This window comes from Cyprinodon tularosa, unplaced genomic scaffold (assembly GCF_016077235.1).
Source record: "Cyprinodon tularosa strain WSP-4 unplaced genomic scaffold, ASM1607723v1 ctg906, whole genome shotgun sequence".
Classification (NCBI taxonomy): Eukaryota; Metazoa; Chordata; class Actinopteri; order Cyprinodontiformes; family Cyprinodontidae; genus Cyprinodon; species Cyprinodon tularosa.
Genome location: NW_024039681.1, coordinates 121,607 through 146,409, shown reverse-complemented (window position 1 = coordinate 146,409; position 24,803 = coordinate 121,607). Strand labels below are relative to the sequence as shown.

The following is a 24,803-nucleotide window of genomic DNA, read 5'->3' as shown; positions in this document are numbered from 1 at the left end:
CTAGTGATGAGCTGCGGTGATGATGGAGCTCATGCTGCTGCTGCTCCTCCACACCTTGGCTTACTTCACACCAACAGGCTCAGCAGGTAAGTTATAGACCTCTTTAAATTCCTGACATAAAATAATTCTGTTTATTAATGAAATTAAATAGTATTCTATACAAACAGCAGCGCTTTAATCTTATTAACCCTCAATTATCACTAGGAAGATTACTGTAAAAAAACTCTATGATGTATTTCTAGAAATAAGTCAAAGAGCTATAAGTTATTTCTAGAAAGCCGAAACCTTTAAAAAGTTTTTATTTTCACCCAATGATAATCATATGCTGTTTAAATTCAAAGAATGTCTTAGAATAGTTTTCTAAATATGTTCTTTGAATCATTTTAAATTACTGCAATTTTATGTCTTCTTGCAAAGCGGGAGTTTAGATGCATTAAGTTATGTTTATTTAGTTTGTTTTTAAGATTTATAATTTGGACATTTTCCAGGAAAAGATTTTCTGTCACATCCCTGGTTAGATTTAGCAATATATAAATAAATGTATATATATATTTTTTTACAACAGCTCTATTTTACCTATATATATATATATAAATATATATATGTACATCCATCATCCATCCATCCATCCATCCATCCATCCATCCATCCATCACCCCATCCATCCACCCGCCCCACCCCGTCTCCTTTCCACCCACCCATCCATCCATCCATCCTCCCCATTTTCCACCCCTTTCCTCCATCCTTTCCACCCTTCCATCCGTTTTTTCCATCCACCCCACCCAAATCCATCCGTCCCCCCCGGCCCACCCCCAATCCATCCATCCATTCCACCCCATCCACCCAACCATCCATCCGTCCTTTCGTCCACCCACCCATCACCCATCCATCCTTCCATCCATCTCATCCATCCATCCTTGCCCTTTCCCCCCCATCCTTTCCATAATCCACCCCATCCCTCCATCCACCCGTCCATCCTTTCCTTCCCCCCATCCTTTCCCTTTCCATCCATCACCCCATCCATCCATCGCCCCAACCGTTCCATAAACCTTTTTTTAAAATCCATCCACCCGCCCCAAATCCGCCCACCCACCCTTTCCACCCTTTCCATCCACCCCGCCCACCCGTCCATCCATCCACCCAAACCCCAAATCCATCCATAATCCACCCCATCCACATCCTTTCCCATCCACCCCTTTCCCCCCCACCCGTCCATCCATCCATCACCCCTTCCATCCATCCACCCCCGCCCACCCCGCCCAAACCACCCATTATCCTTTCCAATCCCCCATCCACCCCATCCATCCAACCACCATCCACCCCATCCATCCACCATCCACCCAAATCATCCATCCATCCATCCATCCACCCCGCCAACCCCGCCCCATCCACCCCATAACCCAAAATCCCCCCCCATCCACCACCATCCATCCTTTCCATCCGTCCATCCCCATCCATCCACCCACCCCAATCCATCCATCATCCATCCATCCGTCCCCTTCCTCCATCCATCCATCCAATTCATCCATCCACCTTTCCCGCCCGTCCCCGTCCACCCAAACCATCCATCCATCCATCACCCAAACCCATCCGTCCCCCTTCCGCCGTCCACCCCGCCCGTGGTCCGCCCATCCCACCTTTCCTTTCCATCCATCACCCTCGCTTTCCTTTCCGCCCCATCCGTCCATCCTCCCGTCCTAATCCGTCCATCATCCTTTCCCCACCCTTCCATGCCATTTTTGGCCTTTCCCCCCCGTCCGTCCCGTCCATTCCATCCTTCCCACCATCCATCCATCCGCCCCATCCGCCCATCCGCCCGTCCGTCTGCCCTCACCGCCATCCACCACCCATCACCCATCCACCCCGGTCCGTCCACCCGTCCATCCACCCCCCAAACCGTCCATAATTCCCCATCCATCCTTTCCATCCGTCCCATCCGCCCTTTCCATCCGTCCCATCCCAATCCCACCCAAAATCCTTCCCCACCCCAACCCATCCTCCTCCACCCCGTGCCATCCGTCCATCCCCCCACCCATCCATCAGAAACCCCCATCCGTCCACCCCTTTCCATCCCCCGCCCGTCCGTCCGCCATCCCCCAAACCTTCCGTCCATACGCCCGTCCGCCCGGGCCTTTCCCCCCATCCATCCATCTACCGCCCCATCCGTCCACCCCGCCCGCCTTTCCCGCCCGGGTCCATATCCATCCCATCCATCAACCCAATCCATCCAACCCTTTCCATAAATCCATCCATCCACCATCCCCACCCCCATCCATCCAATTCACCCTTCATCCACCCCTTCCATCCACCCAACCCCGCCGTCCTTCCCCCCGCCTCCATCCATCCACCCGGCCCGTCCCGTCCTTTAACCATCCATCCATCCATCCACCCATCCAACCATCCTCCTCCCTTTCCGTCCATCCATCCTCACCCAAATCCCCCATCCACCTTCACCCCACCCTTTCCATCCGTCCATCCGCCCCATCCATCCATAACCTTTCCCTCCATCCCCCAATCCGTCCATCCTTTCCATCCATCCATCCCCCCATTTTTTCCATCCTTTCCATCCATCATCCATCCATCCATCCGCCCATCGTCCATCCCCCTCACCCCATCCATCCATCCGTCCATCCTTTCCATCCATACCCACCCACCCATCCATCCGCCATCCGTCCATCCATCCATCCAAAACCATCCACCCAAATCCTCCATCACCCCACCCCTTCCATCCACCCGGGCCCATCCTTTCCATCCATCCATCATCCACCCAATCCATCCATGTCCTTTCCCGTCCATCCATCCAATCCCCAATCCTTCCACCCAAACCCAATCCATCCATCCCTTTAAACCCATCCACCCATCCATCCGTCCATCCGTCCATCCATCCATCACCCAAACCCCCATCCTTTCCATCCATCCATCCGTCCATCCGTCCATCCATCCTTTCCCCATCCACATCACCCAAACCCATCCCGTCCCCCCCTTTCCCATCCATCCATCATCCATTCACCCCACCCAACCTTTTCCCCCCTCCGCCCGCCATCCCCAAAATCCTTTCCATCCATAAATCCATCCACCCCGGGCCCGCCATCCTTTCCATTCCCCCCGGGGTTCCTTTTCCGTCCATCCACCACCCAAACCATCCTTTCATCCATCCACCCCATCCCGCCCAAATCCGTCCACCGCCCCCCGGGCCTTTCCCGTCCATCACCCATCCATCCTCCATCCTTTCCAAATCGGGCCCCCCCCCGCCCGCCCCTTTCCGTCCATCCCATCCATCCACCCATCCAATCCACCCGGGTCCATCCTCCATCCGCCCGTCCGTTGTCCATCCGCCATCCATCCACCCAAATCATCCATCCATCCGCCCGTCCACCCCGTCCATCCACCCGCCCCATCCCGCCCATCATCCATCCTTTCCTTTCCACCCGCCCATCCAAGCCCGCCCCATCCGTCCATAAATTTTCCATCCACCCAAACCCAAACCATCCATCCTTTTCCACCACCCCGCCCCGTCCATCCCGCCCATGCCCATCATCCATCCATCCTTTCCATCCAACCCCCGTCCATCCGCCCATCCCCCCGTCCGTCCCGTCCACCCACCATCCCCCGCCATCCGCCCGCCCTCCTTTCCAACCCACCATCCATCCATTTTCCCGTCCATCCGCCCATTCCCCGTCCGCCCCGTCCGTAAAATTTCATCCACCCCATCCTTCAAAATCCACATCCCCCCGCCCCTTTCACCCACCCCTTTCCATCCATCCCTCTTCCAACCCAATTCATCCATCCATCCATCCATCCATCCATCCATCCATCCCCCCGCCCTTTCCCCGTCCGTCCACCCACCCAAATCCGCCCGCCCCTTTCCTTTCCATCCACCCCACCCACCATAATCCTTTCCCAAATCCATCACCCCACCCTTTTATCCATTCCATCTATCATCCATCTGTCCATTGTCCATCCCCCCCCCCATCCATCCATCCATCCACCATCCACCCTGTCCACCATATCCATCCATCCACCCTTTCCCATCCACCCATCATCCATCCATCATCCATCCATCCACCCCATCCATCCATCCATCCATCCATTTTTTCCATCCATCCACCCAAACCATCCCATCCTTCCTTCCACCACCCTAAACCCAATTTTCCCCCCCCCCTTTCCACCCGTCCTTTTCCTTTTCCACCCAAACCATCCTTTCCACCCAAACTTTCCATTTTCCCATCCGCCCCCCCCAATCCATCCACCCACCCATCCATCCATCCATATCTGTCCCATTTTTTCCATCCACCCAAACCTTTCCCCACCCCATCCATCCATCCACCCTTTCCATCCATCCACCTTTTTCCACCCAAATCCACCCAATCCTCCACCCAACCTTTCCATCCTTTAAAGGGCCGTCCTTCCGCCTCCTTTCCACCCAAATCCCCCCGGCCCGCCCGCCGTCCGTTCCCGCCCATAAAAACCATCCATCCATCCTTCCATCCATCCATCCCCCCGGGCCCCGTCCTTTCCACCACCCTTCCGCCCCCGGGCCATCCGCCCCAAATTCCTTTAAATCCCCCATCCATCTTTCCACCCCATCCATCCACCCCTTTCCATTCATCATCCTCCATCCCCCCTTTTCCATCCCTTTCCGCCCGTCCGCCCCGTCCTTTCCCCAACCCAAACCTTTCCATCCACCTTTTTTTAAAATCCCTATCAACCCATTTTATCATCCATCCATCCCCCCATCCACCATTCTTTCCATCCCCCCGGGTCCTGTCCTTTCCTTTCCATCCCCCCATCCCCCCCTTTCCTTTTTAACCCATCCATTTACCCTTTCCATTTGTCCCACTGTCCACCCACCCTTTCCTTTCCACCCTTTCCAACCACCTCAACCCAAAATCCATCCATCCATCTATCACCCCATCCTCCTTCCTTTCCATCATCCATTATCCATCCATCATCCACCCATATCCAAAATCCACCCATCCTTCCATCCATCCAATTCAGCTGTCCTTCCAAAAACCATCCATCCATCTGTCCTTTCCCCCCCTTGCCATCCACCATCCTTCCTTCCATCCATCATCCATCCAGTTCACCCAAACCCACCCATCCATTTTTTCCCCCTTTCCTTTCCCCGGCCCGTCCTTTCCATCCGCCCGTCCTTTTTCCCCCACCACCTTTCCATCCATCCTTTTATCCATCCTTTCTATCATCCTTTCGGGCCCTTTTTCCAACCCACCACCCATCCATCCTTCCATCATCCATCCATCCCATCCACCCACCCAAACCATCCTCCCCATCCATCCACCCATCCACCCCTTTCCCCATCCACCCTTTCCATCCACCCCCTCCACCCTCCGCCTTCCGTCCGCCATTCCATCCATCCTTTTCCCCCCCCGGGTTCCGGGCCCTTTCCATCCCCCATCCACCCCACCCCCTTTTTTACCCCATCCATCTATCACCCCTCTTTTCCATCTGTCCATCCCCACCCCACCCAAAATCGATCCACCCTCCATCCACCCACCCATACCCCATCCACCCACTCCAATTCCAAACCCCGCCCGTCCGTGTCCTTCCACCACCCAAACCTCCATCACCCCATCCATCCCCCCGTCCCCCCTCCATCCGCCCTTTTTTTCCGCCCCACCCAAATCCATCCACCCCTTTCCATCATCCATCCATCCTTTTCCGTTCCATCCGTCCCATCCCCCCCCCTCCACCCCGTTCCTTTACCATCCACCCCATCCACCCAAACCCACCTTTCCATCCTTGGCCTACCGCCCGTCCTCCGTCCATGCCCTTTCCATCCATCCATCCATCCACCCACCCCTCCATCCGCCCGCCCGCCCCGTCCGTCCACCCTCCCCAAACCATCCATCCTAATCCACCCCATCCATCCGTCCGTCCATCCCCTTCCACCCGTCCTTTCCCGCATCATCCATCCATCCTTTCCACCCGGGTCCATCCGCCCTTTCCTTTCCGTCCTTTAACCCATCCATCCACCCCTTCCCTTTCCATCCCGTCCATCCGCCCGCCCCATTCCCTTCCATCATCCACCCCATTTTTTCCCATCCGTCCATCCGCCCCATCCGCCCTTCCGGGTCCGCCCCATCCACCCATCCATCCGTTAAACCCCAACCCTCCTTTCCGGGGCCTTTCCCAACCATCCATCCCCTCTATCCGCCACCCGGGCCCCGTCCGTCCCTTTTCCCCTTCCATCATCCCATCCATCCACCCACCCAAATTTTCCAAACCCCATCCCATCCGTCCATCATCCTTTCCATCCTCCATCCATCCCTCACCCATCCAAACCTTTCATCCATCCAAATCCATCATCCCCCTTTTCCCCCGCCCTTTCCGCCCCATCCACCTTTCCCCCGGCCCGTTTCCTTTCCCGTCCACCATCCCATCCACCCATCCATCATCCCCCCTTTTATCCACCCATCTATCACCTTCTGTCCCCCTTCCACCCCATCACCCTTCCATCCACCCATCCACCCATCTGTCCACCCCCATCACCCATCCAAAAATCCTCCATCCATCCGCCCTGCCGCCCCCGTCCCCCCATCCATCCATCCCCCCTTTCCGCCCAAAGCCCCCCACCCCAACCCATCCATCCATCCATCCACCCCTCACCATCCACCCCATTTTTTATCCATCCATCCATCCACCGCCCGTCCGTCCCCCCCGTCCCCCAAACCACCATCCATCCATCCTTTTTTTCCACCCCAATCTTCCATCCATCCATCCATCCATCCATCCATCCTCCATCCCCCCCGTCCGTCCGCCCCGTCCTTTCCGCCCATCCCCATCCATCCATCCTTTTTTCCACCAATCTATATCCTCTGTCCATTGTCCATCCCCCATCCACCCATCCACCCACCCACCATCCATCATCCATCCACCATCTTTTCATCCATCCATCCACCCAAATCATCCATCTATCCACCCCTTTCCATCCTAAATCCATCCACCCCAACCCAAATCCATTCTGCCCAAATCCATCCCCATCCTTCAACCCAAATCCACCCCACCATCCTTTCCTCCATCCATCCTCTGTCCACCGCCCGCCCACCCATCCATCCACCCAACCCATCCATCCATCATCCATCCATCCTTCCTCCTTTCCATCATCCACCCATCCATCCATCCATGCCCGCCGCCCTTCCTTTCCGTCCATCCAAACCAGCCTTCCCCCGTCCGCCCGTCCTTCCCCCAATCCTCCACCCTTTTTATCCCCCCATCTATCATCCATCTGTCCATCTGTACATCCACCATCCATCCTTTCCTTCCATAAACCCAAACCACCCAATTCCATCCTTCCATCCCTCCCCCAAAACCCCACCATCCTTCCACCCCTCCTTCCGCCCGTCCATCCATCCATCCACCCGCCCTCCGGTCCCTTCCATCCACCACCCCATCCACCCTTTTAACCCACCCAAAATCATCACCCATCTGCCCCATCTTTTAATCCCCCAATCCATCCACCCAAATCATATACATCCATCCTTCCATCCCACCCCATCCCCCCTTTTCCATCCATCCTTTCCCATCCATCCCCCCGCCCTTTCCGCCCGCCCCATCCATTCATCCATCCATCCCCCCCGTCCTTTCCCGCCTTTCCACCATCCACCCATCCTTTTATCCAACCTCTATCACCCAAATCTGTCCTTTTGGTCCATCCCACTATCCACCATCCAACATCCTTTCCACCCAAATCCATCTATCTTCCATCGGGAAACCCATCATCCATCCTCACCCAAACCCATCCCCCCACCCCATCATCCACCCAAATCCATCCACTCCTTTGGGTCCATCCATCATCCAACCATCCATCCTTTCCACCCATCGGTCCTTCCTCCATCCTTTCCATCCACCCATCCATCACCATCTGTCCATCCCCCCTAAACCCGGCCATCTCCCAATCCATCCATCCATCCATCCATCCTTTCCATCATCCATCTTTTCCCATCCCCCCCGTCCTTTCCCTTCCATCCCACCCCATCCCCATCCATCTCCACCCAACCCCATCCATCATCCTTGTCCATCCGCCCGTCCATCCACCCAACCTTTCCATCCACCCATCCACCCATCTATAAACCCATCTGTCCACCCCGCCCATCCACCATCCATCTACCATCCTTCCATCCATCCATCCACCCATCCACCCTTTCATCCATCCTCCATCCATCCATCCATCCGCCGCCCTTTTTCGTCCGTCCATCCACCCAAATCCTTCCCCCGGCCCGTTTCCGTCCATCCCCTTTCCACCCAAACCCTTTTATCCATCCATCTTTTCTCCATTCCCCCCATCCCCCATCCTTTCCATCCCCCAAATCTATCATCCATCCACCCAACCTTCCATCATCCATCGGGTCCTTCCATAAATCCACCCCATCCCACCCAAATCCATCCCAATCCATCCTTTCCATCCATCCATCCATCCTTCCTTTTCATCCTCTGTCCATCACCCCCGTCCATCCATCCCATCCACCCAACCCCCTTTCCTTTCCTTTCCACCATCCATCCCATCCATCCATACCAAAACCATCCATCCATATCCATCTGCCCATCCCCCCGCCAGCCATCCATCCATCCACCCCCTCCATCCATTACCCATCCATCGGGCCAAACCGCCCTTTCCTCCCCCAAACCCATCATCCATCCATACCCATCCATCCATCCATCCACCCATCACCCAACCACCCATCCATCCATCCCCGCCGCCCTTTTCCCGTCGTCCATCCACCCCACCCCATCCCCCGTCCCGCCCGCCGTCCAATCCCCCATCCATCCCCCTTTTATCCACCCAAACCATCATCCTTTCCACCCACCCCATCATCCATTTTGTCCACCCGCCCGTCCATCCATCCTTTCCAAATCCTTTCCACCCATCCATCCATCTATCATCCATCTGTCCTTCCGCCCACCCCATCCATCCATCACCCAATCCACCCAAACCCCATCCTTCCATCCATCCATCCACATCCATCCATCCACCCATCCATCCTTTCCCGCCGGCCTTCCCGTCCGTCCCCCAACCCACCCCATCCCCCCGTCCGCCGTTCCGTCCATCCACCATCCACCCCCACCCTTTTTAAATCCATCCACTATCATCCATCTGTCCATCCACCACCCCACCCAAACCATCCATCTATCATCCATCCATCCATCCATCCATCATCCATCTGTCCATCCATCATCCATCCATCCATCCATCCATCCATCCATCCATCCATCCATCATCCATCTGTCCATCCGCCCGTCCATCCATCCATCCATCCATCCATCCATCCATCCATCCATCCATCCATCCATCCATCCATCCATCCATCCATCCATCCATCATCCATCCATCCATCCATCATCCATCTGTCCATCCGCCCGTCCATCCATCCATCCATCCATCCATCCATCCATCTATCATCCATCTGTCCATCCGCCCATCCATCCATCCATCTATCCATCCATCCATCCATCCATCCATCCATCCATCATCCATCCATCCATCCATCCATCCATCCGCCGTCCTTCCGTCCGTCCATCCATCCATCCATCCGCCCGTCCGTCCGTCCGTCCATCCACCATCCATCCATCCTTTTATCCATCCATCTATCATCCATCTGTCCATCCACCATCCATCCATCCATCCATCTATCATCCATCCATCCATCCATCCATCATCCATCTGTCCATCCATCATCCATCCATCCATCCATCCATCCATCCATCCATCCATCCATCCATCCATCCATCCATCCATCCATCCATCCATCCATCCATCCATCCATCCATCCGTTTCTGGTATATGGAGCCTTTAGCATGAGCTCCAGGAGAGAACCAGCAGATATGTGGTAAGAACATGTAGGATGACCTCATTAATGATCTTTGTTTAATGTCATGCAAACTTTTCCAGTTTACGTGGAGATGGATTCAATTATTTGATTTGTGGAGTTTGAAAATTGCTTTTCTTCCCGATGATGATGTGAAATGCTGTCGCTCATTAACCCTGTTTTCTAGATCCAAAAGGAAGGATTATCCTACGAAGTGGAGAATCACCATGTGAAGGACATGTAGAGGCTTATTATGAGGATAAAAAGACCTATGTTGGAGATAAATACTGGAACGCTAATGCAGAAGAAGTGGTGTGCCGTAGTACTCATTGTGGAAAACCAATAAGTTCCACAGATGTTTATAGACCTCTCAAAAGCAGAGTCGTGCTCAATGAACTGAAATGTCAGGGGAATGAAGCGAGTCTTTGGGACTGTCCCGGCTGGCCAGGTAGTGATGGCTTCAGTTTTTACAAGAAGCCCACAGTTAAAAAGATCAGTTGTTCAGGTAAGTCTTAAGTTTTAATTAAACAACACAGCAGAAAGTCAATAAGTTTTAAAAAACCTTAACTTTACCCAAACCATTATTTGGTCTCTTAGATAAGATTGTGGTCAACGTGACAGAAAAACTACCGTCCCAATGCGAGGGAACGGTCCAGTACTCTGTTAACTCCAAAGATCATGGTTACATCTGCGAAGAGGAGTTTGGTAAGAGCTCCCCTGATCCTCACATAAATTCCAAAGCTGCTTCAAAGATGGTGTCATTCCACCTGGATGAACCACATATCTGATCGTTTTAGATCTAGGGGCCACTGTGACCCAATAGCCAACTGATATCTCTGTTTGACTCAGCGTATTGAAACTGAGCTCTTGTAATGTATTGTCTTTTATAGGAAAAAGGGAGGCCGATATTTTGTGTAAAAACATTGACTGTGGGGAGTGGGGAAAAATTCTACGGCCTGAAGAAATCCTTGAAACATCGAAAATGAAGTCGATAAACTGCGAAGGTATTGAAGATGTGACTCATCCTTGGCAGTGCGTAAAATCAGCACCCAAATCCTGCAAACGCGCTGCTAGGATCACATGTAAAGGTACCAATCAACACGTAGCACAGATTCAACTGTTATAATATGCTAACTGCAGAAAGTGATGAATCCACTTTGATGAAAACAGATCATAAAAGGATGCAGCTGAGAGGACACAACTCCAATGTTTGTTCTGGTCAACTGGAAAGGGAAAACGAGAATGGAGAGTGGATACCTGTCAACAGCAACAGCAGCAGCAGCAACGCATCGGAACTGTGTTCCGACATGCACTGTGGTGCAAATGGATACTTCACCCACAGCGACAACGGCCTGCATCTAACCTGCTCAGGTAACTGAGCCCAACTTTAACAGAATCCCTTTCAGCTCTGGTTTCCGGATCTGGTCTTTTATTTGTTTATGTGTGGATTCAGGACTTTGGATCTTCTGTCACAATCTGTCATAAGTGCAATCTGTATCACACATTTTTCAATGTGAAACCAGGACAGTAAATACAACAAACTTTTCTTTCACATTTTGTTTCATGAAATAATATAGAAAAAACAGAGTACAGTTTAAAATCAACATTTGGTTATAGTGTAGACAAAACTGATAACAAGCAAATTACAGTAGCAGCCATTCAAAATGGCCCCTCTCAATCAAACGCCAGCCAACTTCCCTGCAACTCCTGCATATTTTTTTACTCTGACTCCACCCTTTCACTGAATTACAGGGTCTGACCAGGAGATGACGCTTCTCTTTAGAGCTTAATGTCCACAAATCATGATAGAAAGAATATTTTAGTGCAAAGATTGATGTTTAAAAAGGAATTGTAGGCGACCAGCCAAGGAAAGTGGGGACATTATGACTCTCTGCTACTGTAATACATTTTTAAAACTTTCTTTGGGCTCTGAGGTAATGATAGTTTCACAGACGCAAACTGCAATTATAGAAGAGAGAAGAATCACACAGCTCCAGTAAAAATACTTTTTTTACACGTATATATATTATTAATTTTTTGTTTTTATTTGTGTATTAAATTCAGCCGTCAAACGGCTGAGTTATTTGTAACAGTGCTCATAAACATTAGATGCTAAATGTATTTTAATCCAACCTCATTCATTTCCAAGTATGCAATTTGAGTTTAATGACAAATTAAAAAGGAACTAAATTCATCGTTGGTTTCAGATTGAAATACAAATAAATGAATTATAAACAGATTAACAGTAATTTTTAACTTTCTTTTTTCAACCACAGACCAAGTCCAAGTAGTTCTGACTGATGCTGCAGGCAGCGACACCAAGTGTTATGGTGAAGTCAGAATCAAAGTAAATAATATTACCAAAGCTGTTTGTGGAAACGGTTGGAATGACACTTATTATGACATGATCTGCAAAGAACTGAATTGTGGGAAGGTGAGTCCTCAGCGTTGTCCCTCTGGTTAAACAACAGCCTGACCTTACACCTCTATGTCTGCTTCTGTCTCCTTGAACCCCAAGTGGGCCTCAGCAGATGGCCGCTCACACTGAGCCTGGTTCTGCTGGAGGTTTCTTCCTGTTAAAAGGGAGTTTTTCCTCTCCACTGTCGCTACAAGCATGCTTAGTGTGAGGGATTGCTGAAGAGTCAATGAGTCGATGCAATCAGCTGGTTTTCCTTAGATAGAAAACTTTGAATCAATCTGATTGGATGATCTGGTGAACTGGAAAGTGACTTAAGATGAAATGTTTTGTGAATTGGAGCTATTTAAATAAACTGAATTTAAATTAATTGAATCCCACCATAACCCAGATCAGGGGCTCCTATAAAAAACAACTGTTCTGGATTGAACTGTAGTATTGGTTGGACTAGGCTACTCAGTGGAACCCTGGGTAGCGCTGCTGCCTTTTGCAGCAAGAAGGTTCTGGGTTTGATTCCCAGCCTTTCTGCATGGAGTTTGCATGTTCTCCCTGAGCATGTGTGGGTTTTTTCCGGGTACTCCGGCTTCCTCCCACAGTCCAAAAAACATGACTGTTAGGTTATTTGGCTCCTCTAAACTCTCCTTAGGTGTGTGTGTGTGTGAATGGTTGTTTGTCTCTGTGTTTCCCTGTGGTGGACTGGCGACCTGTCCAGGGTGGACCCCGCCTCTTGCCCATAGACAGCTAGAGATTGGCACCGGCCCCCCCTCGCGACCCCCCTTGGGATTAAGCGTGTCAGAAAATGGATGGATGGATGGTTAGACTACTCCTTTTTATTAGTAACACAATCAGTCTGTAATCTGCTTCTCTAGAACATTGGAACCAAAATGATTAGTGTTTCAAGAAAAGCGATGTTGGACCATGTGGAATGCAGTGGGACGGAGTCGTCACTGTGGCACTGTAGAGCTAAGCATCAATGTGATACACAATGCTCAAACGTCCCTTATGTTATCTGTTCAGGTAAGATCAGTCTTTGAAAGGATTCACCTTTTGGGTGTGATGCTGATGTTTCTCAGCAATGATCCAAATAACTGCTGTTTTCTTAGTCTAGAAAAAGTTAAGTCTTTCAAAAATGTCTTCTCTCCATGACACAGAGAGTGTGAGTGTAAACCTACGCGGTGGTCCTGGACACCTTGCTGGAACACTGGAAGTAGAGTACGAGGGCAAGTGGAAAACAGCCTTTCGTTCTCGTACTGACAATTCTAAGCTGCCTAAGCTGTCCCAAATCGTCTGCGAAAAACTGAGAAAAACTGAGAACGGCACAAAAAGGAGCTCTCAAAATGTTGAAAACAGTAATAAAGATTCTCTGGTTTTGGAAAACTGGGACTCAAAAACAGAGATATCTGACTGCATATCAAAAAATAAACAGCAGTCCAACTCCAAGGGCTATGAATCCATCGACATCACCTGTCCGGGTGAGTTTTTCTCCTTTTATCTTTACATCTATATGATGCTTTTTAACTATTTAGATTTATTTGGAACTTTTCTTTCCAGGGAAACATGCTAGCTTTATCATTGCTGAATCTAAAAGCATTTATAAACACCCCATTTACAACACAGATAATCCAGACGGAGCGGCCAGCATGATTGGATTTGTGTTGTATAAGTTTGTTAGCGGCATGCAATGAACTTGGCGGTCCCGTGATGAACTCTTGATTTAAATATAACAGCCGTATAAACTTTCCTGCAGATAGCTTTGCAGATTCAGTCAGTTTTATTTAAAGACATTTATTCTTTTTTTAAGTGACTTTTTTTAAGTGACAGTTGACTTAACCTGTTTGAAGTTGCTCTTTTTCTAATATTGTTTTTCTAACTTCCAAACTTGCATGAATATGGTTTATAAATCCAAACTGTTCTTGACTCATTAAAGGAATGATAATTTAAGAAACATTTCATTCATCTTCCTTAATTCCTTGATCTTTAGTCCTAAAAAAAGAGGAGCTTAATAGTTCCTTGTGAAATAGGAGCCCCGACTGACACTTAATGACCCCAACCCCCCTTCTTTTCTTTACAGAGAACAAGGTGCTTTTCCTGCATGGGAATCAGCCATGCTCTGGCACTGTTGGGATCATGTACAAGGAGAAAAAATATTCGCTCTCTTGGTCTAATCAGACCTGGAACATAGATTTAGCAAGCAAGATATGCCAGGAGTTGCACTGTGGGAATGCTTCCAAGATTAGTTCATCCACCAACATCCAATCCGATGGAATAATTAAGCCTGATAACTGTTTATCTAGCAACAAATCTCTCGTTGAATGTGAATTAGAAGAGAACTCTGCCTCCAATCAGACCTTTGCTGCAGTGGAATGTACAGGTAATGTGAAACCACATGTATGAAATATTGAAATAAATTCTTTAATGGTTTATTTTTTTGGCATGACCTACTATCCAACGTTTTGGATGAAGTGATTAGTTCTGATCTAGTTCATTTATGAATCAAGTATTGTGGAAACTTTAACAGAAATTGTCCGTTCTGCATATTTCTGTTTGCTGCGACAGGCACCATCAGCGTGAGCCTAACAAACACCTGCTGGGGATATGTCAGCATTACTACGGCAGACAAAAAGGGTTCTGTGGCTGAAGATGCTTGGGAGAAAAAAATGTCTGAGAAACTGTGCAAAGAGCTGTCATGTGGTTCTTCCATGCCATCTATAGATGAGAGTCCGAAAGAAGGACAGATTGCCTTTAAGAGTTTGCATGATCTGAATAATGTGGGGACTGACAGGAACCTGAACCAGTACAGTTTGGTTTATGCAAACGGCTCACCTACACTTAAACAGGCCTATGTTGTTTGTAAAAGTAAGTGCTTGTTTGACTGTAAGAGTTCTGCTTTTTTATGATATTTTGTTAATTAAGCGGAAGCCTTAATTAGAAATGAAATATACAAGAAAATTATATATATATATATATATATATATATATATATATATATATGTATATATATATATATATATATATATATATGCATATATATATATATATATATAAATATATATATGTATATATGCATACATATAAATACATATATATATATATAAATAAATATATATATATATATATGCATATATATATATATATATATATATATATATATATATATATATATATATATATATATATATATATATATATATATATATATATATATATATATATATATATATGCATATATATATATTTATATATATAAAATACTACATTATTTAGAATAGAGAATATGTCCACTATTTTTTTTCCGATTAATAATCAGTTTTTGCAAAATTAAAGCTCTAAATAAAAATGTTCCACTTGAGGAGGTCTGGATAGACCATATTGACAGACGAAAACTTTTTTTTGTTTCAATCTTAAACGCAAAATGTAAATATATTTTGTTTTACAATTTCAAATAATTACTGCTCTAAGTTAGTCTTTCTGCCAGCTAAAAGCATATTTTACTCTATACTAGAGTTAATTGAGCATCATTTCTTGTTTATTAATCACAATTAATCAGATTAATTGTATATATGTTTATTTTGTATATATATATATATATTAATTATTATTATTATTATTTTTTTTTTTGCTGATAGAATTTTTCAGTTTATCAAAGTTAAACAAAACATCTATTTTCTTTGTTGCAGAGAGCATCAAACCAAGATTCAAGCCGTCTCGTGACCACTGTTCTGGGAATGTGGAAGTGTTGTATGAAGGCCTTTGGCTCCCAGTGCATAAAGATGCTCTCAAGGATGAAAATACTCAAAAAACCATCTGTGAGGAGCTAGAGTGTGGGGCAGGTTGGGTACAGACGACTCCCCATTTAGGGCCTTTAGAGAAGACTCATCTCATCAAAGAATTGCAGTGTGATAAATCTAGGAGGTCACTAGCAATGTGTAAAAAAATTGCTGCGGAGAAAGCGGATAAAAACATCATCAAAGCTTCAGACCTTGGAGGCCTTTTCTGCTCCAGTTAGTATAATTGTTTTTTTCTTTTCTAAAAGATTTAAATGTTTAAAATAATGGCTAAAACATCTCTACTCCGTCACTTCATGATGGTCTCTCCAGAGAAAAATGTTTTCTTTACAGGAATAGTTTATATTTCTTTTCTCTTAGAGACAACAGTTCAATTTAAATTTAAAAGCATGTTTAGCTGCACATTTCGTTTCTGAATTTAAGCTGTAAAAAGCAAAGTCTGCAGGTTTTTTTTCCTCACTTCTTGCCCTTAAATAATTGATAGTATGTTGACCTAAGCAAGCTTAGCTAGGATTTACCTGTGTGATAAATAGTTACAACATCTCAAGCCATAAAATCCTGCAAAACAGAAAGGCCCTATGGATTATCGTCATAGTGTAACTAGTCTTGGTAGACGTCTATAACTTGCTGCCAACATGTGACTTGCTAAAGGTATTCTTATTGGCCATGGTTATGAAGGGAACCGATTCAAAATCTACATTGATTTAAAAATAAGAAATGTAAAACTTTCTGCTTTGTAAGCAAGTAAGTAAGTGAGGTTTATTTAAATGTTTGCTTAGTGTGGGGGATTGTATTTGAGTCAATGAGTCAATGCAATCAACTGGTTTTCCTTAGATAGAAAACTTTGTATCAATTTGACTGTATGATCTGGTTGAACTGTAAAGTGCCTTGAGATGACATGTGTTGTGAATTTGGCGCTATATAAATAAACTGAATTGAATTGAATTAAATAGCACCTTTCTTAAAGAGGCATCAGAAAGTGCTGTAAAATATCAGGCATAAATTACAAAGCAGCACCATACAGAATACATATAGGCTGAGTCGCTGTTTTATAGTTTTTGAGATTGGAATGTATCTGATAAAACTTCAAAATAGTTTTTTTTTAAATAAAACACAAAATTAGGCATTTTATTTTAAATAATACGTCCATTTCTTGTCAAACAGGCATGCAAGCGAACACTCATGTTGACCTACAATTTAGAGAGACCTGTTAACCTATCATTTCTAAACTTTGGGAGAGGACTGGAGTACCCAGAGGGAATTCATGTGTGCATTGGGAGAACCTGCAAATCTAATGCTCAAAGGGCCCAGGCAGGGATTTCAACCAAGGACTTTCCCACCCAGCAAATATTGGTTGAAAAGACGACATCATTTACGTCCAAACAACGTCTACTGTCTTTGCTTTAAAAGTGAAAGTTTAAATGCAGGAATTTTCAGATCGTTGAAAAAACTTGGTTTTAATAATATTTTTGGACTTAAGTTGGACAAAAACAGACCAACCAAATTTAACCCAAATTCCTTTAACTATTTCTGGACTAAATCTAGAGTATGACGGACTGACCAGATTTAGTCTAAAGACCGACGTCTAAATGACATCTGGTGTTTGGGAGGTTCTTTCTGTATCTAACATACAGTTATGCGTTTCCTCGGTAAGTTTTCTCAGAATATTGAAGTAAAGCTTTCGTTCTTCTGCTGCTCTTTTTCTCAGATTGGAGTAAGATGGCGCTTGAAGTGGAGGACTCCTGTAAAGGAAAAGTGGTTGTTTACTCTGGACAAACTGACCAAGACGAAGAGGCAAAAAGAAGTTTCGTCTCTTTTGAAGGCTGGACACAGAAAGAAGGAGAAATGCTCTGTAAAGATCTGCACTGCGGCCCATATATAAATATAAAACCCATTAAAGATGCTGAGATTAATTCTTTATGGAATAAAAAGTTTAGTTGTTCTGGAAGAGAGGAAAGCATTTGGGAATGTAAAACCGAACCAAACAATAACACAAAGACAGAAAAAGTCATCCTTGAATGTAAAGGTAAGATTTTAACTTGTTGAAGTCGGAAAACTTCATCTAAAAAAGAAGCTTAATACCAGTGAAATTAAAAAATGGGACAATTAGACTATAGTTACAGTTTACAATTTATTAAGCAACCATCAACTCTACAGTCTTTTCCAAACAAAGTTGAAAAACAATCCAGTTGACTTTGTTTCCAAGTTTGAAGATGTTTTGCCTCCAATCCAGGAAGCTTTTTCATTTCAAAATGTCAGAAATAGCATTGAGTTCAAGGCTTTATACAGAAGCTCGACAAAGGCTTGTTTTTGTTTAGAAAACATGCAAATTGAAACGGACAAACAGGTCCGCCCCTTTGGAGTGGCGGTAGTTTAGCTTCTTTTGTTAGCCTGCAATGCCCCATACCTGTCTATGTCTCTATAGGGGGGGGTCATTAAAATTGACCTGGCTGGGGTTGCAACGAAACGTCTTCAAACTTGAAAATGAAGTCCAGAGAATTGCTTTTTAACTTTTTTGGAATGACTAGGACCTGGATGAGTGAGAATCTTCACCAGCGTCATACTTTTAGGGCAAAGTGAAAGCAGCATTACCTTTAATAAGATGGGTCAGTAGATTGACACTGATGCAGCGGCTACAAATTCACAGCTGTAAGCACAAAAAAAGTGACTGAGATTTCACATCAAGACAAAAAGCTAATGGTAGAACCTAACAGGAAGTGTCTGAAGCAGCTCAGTGGTAATATATAAAACCTTCCTCCCTGTCCACTGATCTTTGAATCAGTCTGACTGGATGATCTGGTTGAATTGTCTCCGTAAAATGCCTGGAGATGCTGCGTTGTGAATTGGGACTATAGAACTAAACTGAATTGAATAGAAATGACTCTTCAACATGCATTATGTGATTAATTGAAGAAAACTAACCTTTGATTTCTCCTCCTTCTTCCTCTACAATAGGTGAACCTAAAGTTGCCCTGTCTAAAGGCTGCAGTGGAGAGCTGACAATAGATAACAAGCGAGTGTGTATGAGTCAGTGGACGGATGAAGACTCTCATAGAGTTTGCCAAGAACTGAACTGTGGCAACAGCATTTACAGTCAGCCTCTAAATAGCAAGGAGAAGTCCTTCCATGTTCACTGTGATGAGCACCATTACCGCATTGGTCAGTGTCAGAGGGTAGAAGCGCCTTGCGACACGGGTACGGTGTTTCTTACCTGTGCAGGTGAGTGTCTGTTCATCCCATTTCATCTCATTCCACCATGCCCATATGTTTCTGTTCGCATAGGAGACTATTTCTAAAAATTAAAAAAAACACATACAATGTTCTTAATACAAAGCTTTATTTTCTTGTTACCTTTTGTATCTCTGCTTCTTCCTGCATGACTGTCTGTCTCCTCGAACCCCAGTCGGCCTCAGCAGATGGCCGCTCACACTGAGCCTGGTTCTGCTGGTTTCTTCCTGTTAAAAGGGAGTTTTTCCTCTCCACTGTCGCTACAAGCATGCTTATTGTGAGGGATTGCTGAAGAGTCAATGAGTCGATGCAATCAACTGGTTTTCCTTAGATAGAAAACTTTGAATTAGTTTGACTGGATGATCTGGTTGACTTGTAAAGTGCCTTCAAATGACATGTGTTGTGAATTGAATATAGAAATGAACTGGATTAAATTTAATTGCTAATCAAAACAGAAATCAGAATAAAAATGGTTCATGTTGCAACATGAACAAAAGAAGAGGAATTAGTTATTTGATTTCCATTTATTTATCAATCAGTTCAGATGTCTCCTAGTGTAGGCAGCTGATAATACATGTTTAATATGTTCAGATTTTCAATTCAGTTTATTTCTATAGCGCCAACACAAGTCATCTCAAGGCACTTTACAGTTCACCAGATCATGCAGTCAAATTGATTCAATCAACACTAACATAATAAATATAAAAGCTGTCATAAGTTTGCAGCATTTAATCTGCCTAACGACAAGTGTGTGATCCTTTCACCCAGTGTTTTGAATTTTGACTAGTCTTTTTTAGAATTAAATTCATCCTTCCATGTTTATCTTTAGTTTATCTCAGGTGAAAGCTGAAAAACAAAATTAACTGATTTTCAGCATTCGGGAAAACAGTGGAAGATTTTGCTGCCCTTTAAAGCTGTTTATGTTTTCATCCATCCATTTTCTGTCATACTTAAAGGTACACTATGCAACCGGGGTTGATTTTCCAGCGAGGCTCCCCCCAGAGGGCGAAAGTAAAAGTACACTGTCGTAAATATGCTCAGCTGTTCTCCTGGTTTCTCCGTCAAGCCAGGCGCGGTTGTTTTGAGCTTAGCAGACAGGCGAACGCAACGATCATACAAAAGTCGAAAAAACGGCAGAACAAACAAACGCTAACACAGTGAAAGTATGAACATGCACACAGAGAGAGAGAAACCATTCCAAAGTTACTTACAATCGCATCAGCAGAAACGCGAGGTCGGCGTCACACTTGCAGCCCTCTTTTTCTTTTAGCTCTCGCCATTCGGAAAAAGCTTCCCCGAGGTTCACCCGTGTACGACTCCTCCCTCTGTCCAGAGCCCTTTTCCTCTTTCTTGCCTGCTCCGACATGGGCTTTCGCTGTTTCCTCGCTGGTTCCGCCATGATAACTGCACAAAAATCGCCACTGTGCTAGCAACGAGCATGCTTTTAACTGGGGGCGTGTAGCAGTTCTCGCCGTAAAGCAAGACCGACTCTCGCGAGACTTCTGAGCCTGTGGGTGCGGGTCGGTGCTCCTGCAATTGCAAGTGCGGTATTTCCCTCACAGACCACCAGGGCGGCCGAGAAAACCTTTGTTCAACCTGAAATGACTCATTTAATCATCCATAACGTTATGGAACACATTAATTAACTGAAAAATGTTGCATAGTATGCCTTTAATCCCAGTCGGGGTCGCGAGGGGTGATGGTCTCCAGCTGTCTAAGGGCGAGAGGCGGGTAGACAGGTCGCCAGTCCATCGCAGAGACAAACAAACTCACACCTAAGGACGATTTAGAAAAGTCAGTTAACCTAAAAGTCATGTTTTTGGACTGTGGGAGGAAGCCGGAGTACCCACAGAGAGCACACGTATGCACAGGGAGAACATGCACACTCCACGCAGAAAGACCGCAGGCCGGGACTTAAACCCGGAACCTTCTTACTGCAAGGCAATAGTGCTACCCACAGCCCCCAATCCCGACTCCGTCTGAAGAAAATAAAAACCCAGAGCCTGACGCTGTTTTCACTGGCAGGGTTTTCTGTTTGGACGAGAAACGTTTTGGACCTACTGTAAGAAACGAAAAACAAAATTTCAGTTTGGATAATTTCTTCTCCAACGTGGTTATGTTAGGTTCATGGTGAATAAAGAATATTCTTGGGAGGATGAAGATTCTTTTTGTTTTGTTTTTTTTTGTTCTTTGCAGGTCAGCAGACACTAAGACTCAAAAGGCTGGCACTTTTTACAGCGTTGAGTACCGTATAGACACCCGTGGCTGCTTGACAGGCTTTTAAAAAAGACGTGAAAACGTATTCACCAGCTGGCAAATAAATTTAGAAATGATTGTTATCATTTCATTTAATTTAAAAAATAATCTCCATGTCCAGAGCTCAACAATTTCTCAATTCAGTTTATCTGATAATTTTCTTTGTTTTTTACAGGTGGTGTTGGTTTCAGGGCATCAGACGGGTGTGGTGGTGTTCTCTTGGTCAATTATAAAGGAGAACCAGAGACTTTGTGCCAAGACGGCATTTCTGAAACGATAAAGGAGGAACTGTGTAAAGAATTAGTCTGTAACAACAAAACCCAACCTATAAAGGTAAATCGTAAAAATATAAGTCACTATTAAGACAGATGTTCTACGATTGATTTTAATTAAATTCCAGAATTTTACATGAAACCTGAGAAAACAACATGCCGTCCTTTAAAGTGTTTTAAAAATCATCTATTTTAATAGTTTTATCTTTCATTTTTCAGAACAAAAAAGCAGAAACCAGAGTAGAAACCAGTCTTGTCTGCCCGAACAATCGTCTAAAAAATCTTCGTTACTGTATAAATGACACCTGTTCAAGTGGGAAATCAGCGAATATCCAATGTGTTGGTAAATTAAGCACACCAAAATATACATTTTTTAAAAGAAGGGAGTTTAAAATTTTATTTCAACAATCAAATTTAGTCTTAGCTATGATGCAGAAGTAAAGAAAAGGAAATCAACCTGCTGCATGTCTGCTTTGATTTCAGGATACACGACGCCCCCGCCTTCTTCCCCGCCTACTGCTCCACCAGATCCTATTCCGATTGTTGTCGGTGTGCTGCTCTGTCTTATTCTGGTGGTATTGATTGTGATATTTGTACGATACCGTATTAACAGAAGAAAAATGAAAGCCATGAGGCCACGTAAGTTTTCCTTCCACTTTAGTTGCTTATTCAAGTAGACTGTGGTTCTATTTCAAAATGTTTCTGGCTTGTTTAATATGTTTTTAAGCAGCGGATATGGAAGAAGCGGACTGGGATAGTGGAGAATATGAGGATGTTGACAAATCAGACGAAGTAGACAGTTTTAGACGTGGCCGTAAGTAAAAAAAAAAGACTAACCAGCTAATTTTCAGTTTTACACAGTTTTGAAAAACAATCCTCGATGGTTCATGAATGTCTGTTTGAATCAGAATCAGAAAAATGTTTCACAGGTGCGAGGAATTGGGTTTGGTGATTAGGTGCTACACTAGCAGCCATTCAAAATGGCCCTTCCCAGTGAAATCTTAGCTGAATGGCAGCCTACTTCTAGCCGCTGGAGTGACCCCCTCCTTCTCCTGGGCATGAAGATTCTTTTACTCTGACTCCAACCTTTCAGTGAATTACAGGGTCTGGCCATGAGAAGGCGCTTCTCTTTAGTTCTTAATGCTCACTAATGACAGAAAGAATATTCTAGTACAAAGACTAACGTTTAAAGGGGTCATATAATGATTCTATAGGGTATCTGGTCCTTAAGGTCTCTGAATAGGGTGTGTAACATTGGTTGGGCTCAAAATGGCATATTAGCTGTTCTATGAGCCCTAAAGCAGCCTGGTTAAAAGCCCTAGAATGAAACGACAGGTTTCTTCCTTTTATGGGATGATCATGAATATTTAGATGAGCTGTGCTCTGATTGGTTGGTTTACAAAGAGCCAAGCTGCTGAGCAAAGACGCATCATAGCAACAAGCACTCACTCTCTGGAACATCAAAATTGTTGCTATGGTGGGGAGACCAGATGTGCCCTTTTTCACGGACATGTCCTACTTTTCATACCTAAAACAATTTCCGGGGGGAATTTCAAAATCTTCCAGGATTTTGGTCGACTACAGTGCAGCACCTAGTCGAAACACACCGGGCATTTGAACCGAGCCGTGAGCTCTGGGGCTGGTCCGGGAACCACGGCAGACGGGGGCAGGGAGTCAGCGGGGGACGGAGGGACCAAACCTGACCCGGTGACCGTAGCCTGGACACAGGCGGCCCCGTGATTACACCCGCCTGTCTTACCGGCCCCCCTCCTCCGGCTGAGGACTGGTGGCTCTCTGCTGAGGTCCGGTCCAGTCAGCGGCCCAGCAGTCGACACTTCATACCTCCTTCCTTGGGCCAATTTCTGGGCGTGACAAAAGTACAGGCCAGAACCAAATAAGGCAACATCCCAGAGTTTACGTCATCTTTGGGCTTCGTTTGGATTCGCTCGTTATATGGTGGAAGTTTAGAATTGTGAGATTTGCAGAGAAAGGAGGAGTCGATGGGGTTTGAACTTCTCTGCACGTCCATTTCGCCCACTGAACTATCGTTAGTTATCTAGGACAATGGAAACTCAGTTTCGCTTTCGATGACCCCTTTAAAAAAGGAACCCTAGAGAACCAGCCAAGGACCAGGCAAGGACCCATCTAGGAAAGTGAGGAAATTTTGAATGGCTGCTTCTGTACAAAGAAGACAAGAAAACATGCAGTTGACATAAAATAAAGAACTGATGAAGAGTTAAAGAGCATCGTGGCAGATATTGAAAAAAATTATTATGCAATTATTCCACAATGTGAAGGGTCAAGGTTATTGTCCAGGAGGTTTTTGTCTTATCCAGATTTCTTTATGCAGGATTTAAATCAGACTCAGAAGGACCAGGGGAGGGAGATGTGGACAGCAGGAGATCCTATAACTACGACGACATCGATGAGGTGGCCGAGGATCAGCCTTTGACCCCCCAGGGCTCTGTGGTCCACGCCACTAAACCAGATAAAACGGATAAAGGTCTCACTAAGTTCTAAGCATATTTTAATCCTATCTTTATACATTACTAACACAATGCACCTGGCCAAATGTGCTTCTTCCTTTAACAGATTCCGTGACCTATGAAGTGGAAGAGTCGCAGGAGAATTACGACGACATTGATGCCAGCCCAGAGGATACAGAAACCACAGCCGAGGTCCATGACGGCCCGAGACCGGCACCCGAAGGTGACGCAGGAGTGCCTAAAGAGCAGGCCCAGAATAACGAAGATTATCTGGTGCCGGGTCAAGATGGGTGAGCCTGAACCAGCAGAAAATTGAAATCTATCAAAATTCTGTGTATTGAAAAAAAAAGCTGGTTTGAATTAAACCTCTTTGTGACTAAAATATAAACAATAGATAATTCTAAACCTGAAGAGGATCGACAAACCTTTGTCATTTCAAATAAACTATAATATCAGAACTGTTTCAGTTGTGACTTTATGTTAACGCTTTAATTAATGCTTTACTTCCAAATGATGATAAACGTAACAATAAACAT

The 24,803-nt window shown here is 45.7% G+C and overlaps 1 protein-coding gene across 1 annotated transcript; it reads left to right on the top strand.

The window, feature by feature from the left end:
- Nucleotides 1–24,605, top strand: LOC119776080 (scavenger receptor cysteine-rich type 1 protein M160). The gene is made up of 19 exons (XM_038274305.1): nucleotides 1–86; nucleotides 10,012–10,329; nucleotides 10,422–10,529; nucleotides 10,715–10,912; nucleotides 10,995–11,195; nucleotides 12,101–12,258; nucleotides 13,110–13,257; nucleotides 13,392–13,712; nucleotides 14,312–14,611; nucleotides 14,797–15,096; nucleotides 15,918–16,241; nucleotides 17,734–18,051; nucleotides 18,981–19,244; nucleotides 21,685–21,842; nucleotides 22,001–22,124; nucleotides 22,265–22,420; nucleotides 22,509–22,595; nucleotides 24,132–24,284; nucleotides 24,374–24,605. The coding sequence occupies exons 1-19, from the start codon at nucleotides 20–22 to the stop codon at nucleotides 24,559–24,561; spliced, it is 3,891 nt and encodes a 1,296-aa protein (XP_038130233.1). The 5' UTR covers nucleotides 1–19; the 3' UTR covers nucleotides 24,562–24,605.
- Nucleotides 24,606–24,803: the final 198 nt, after the last annotated feature.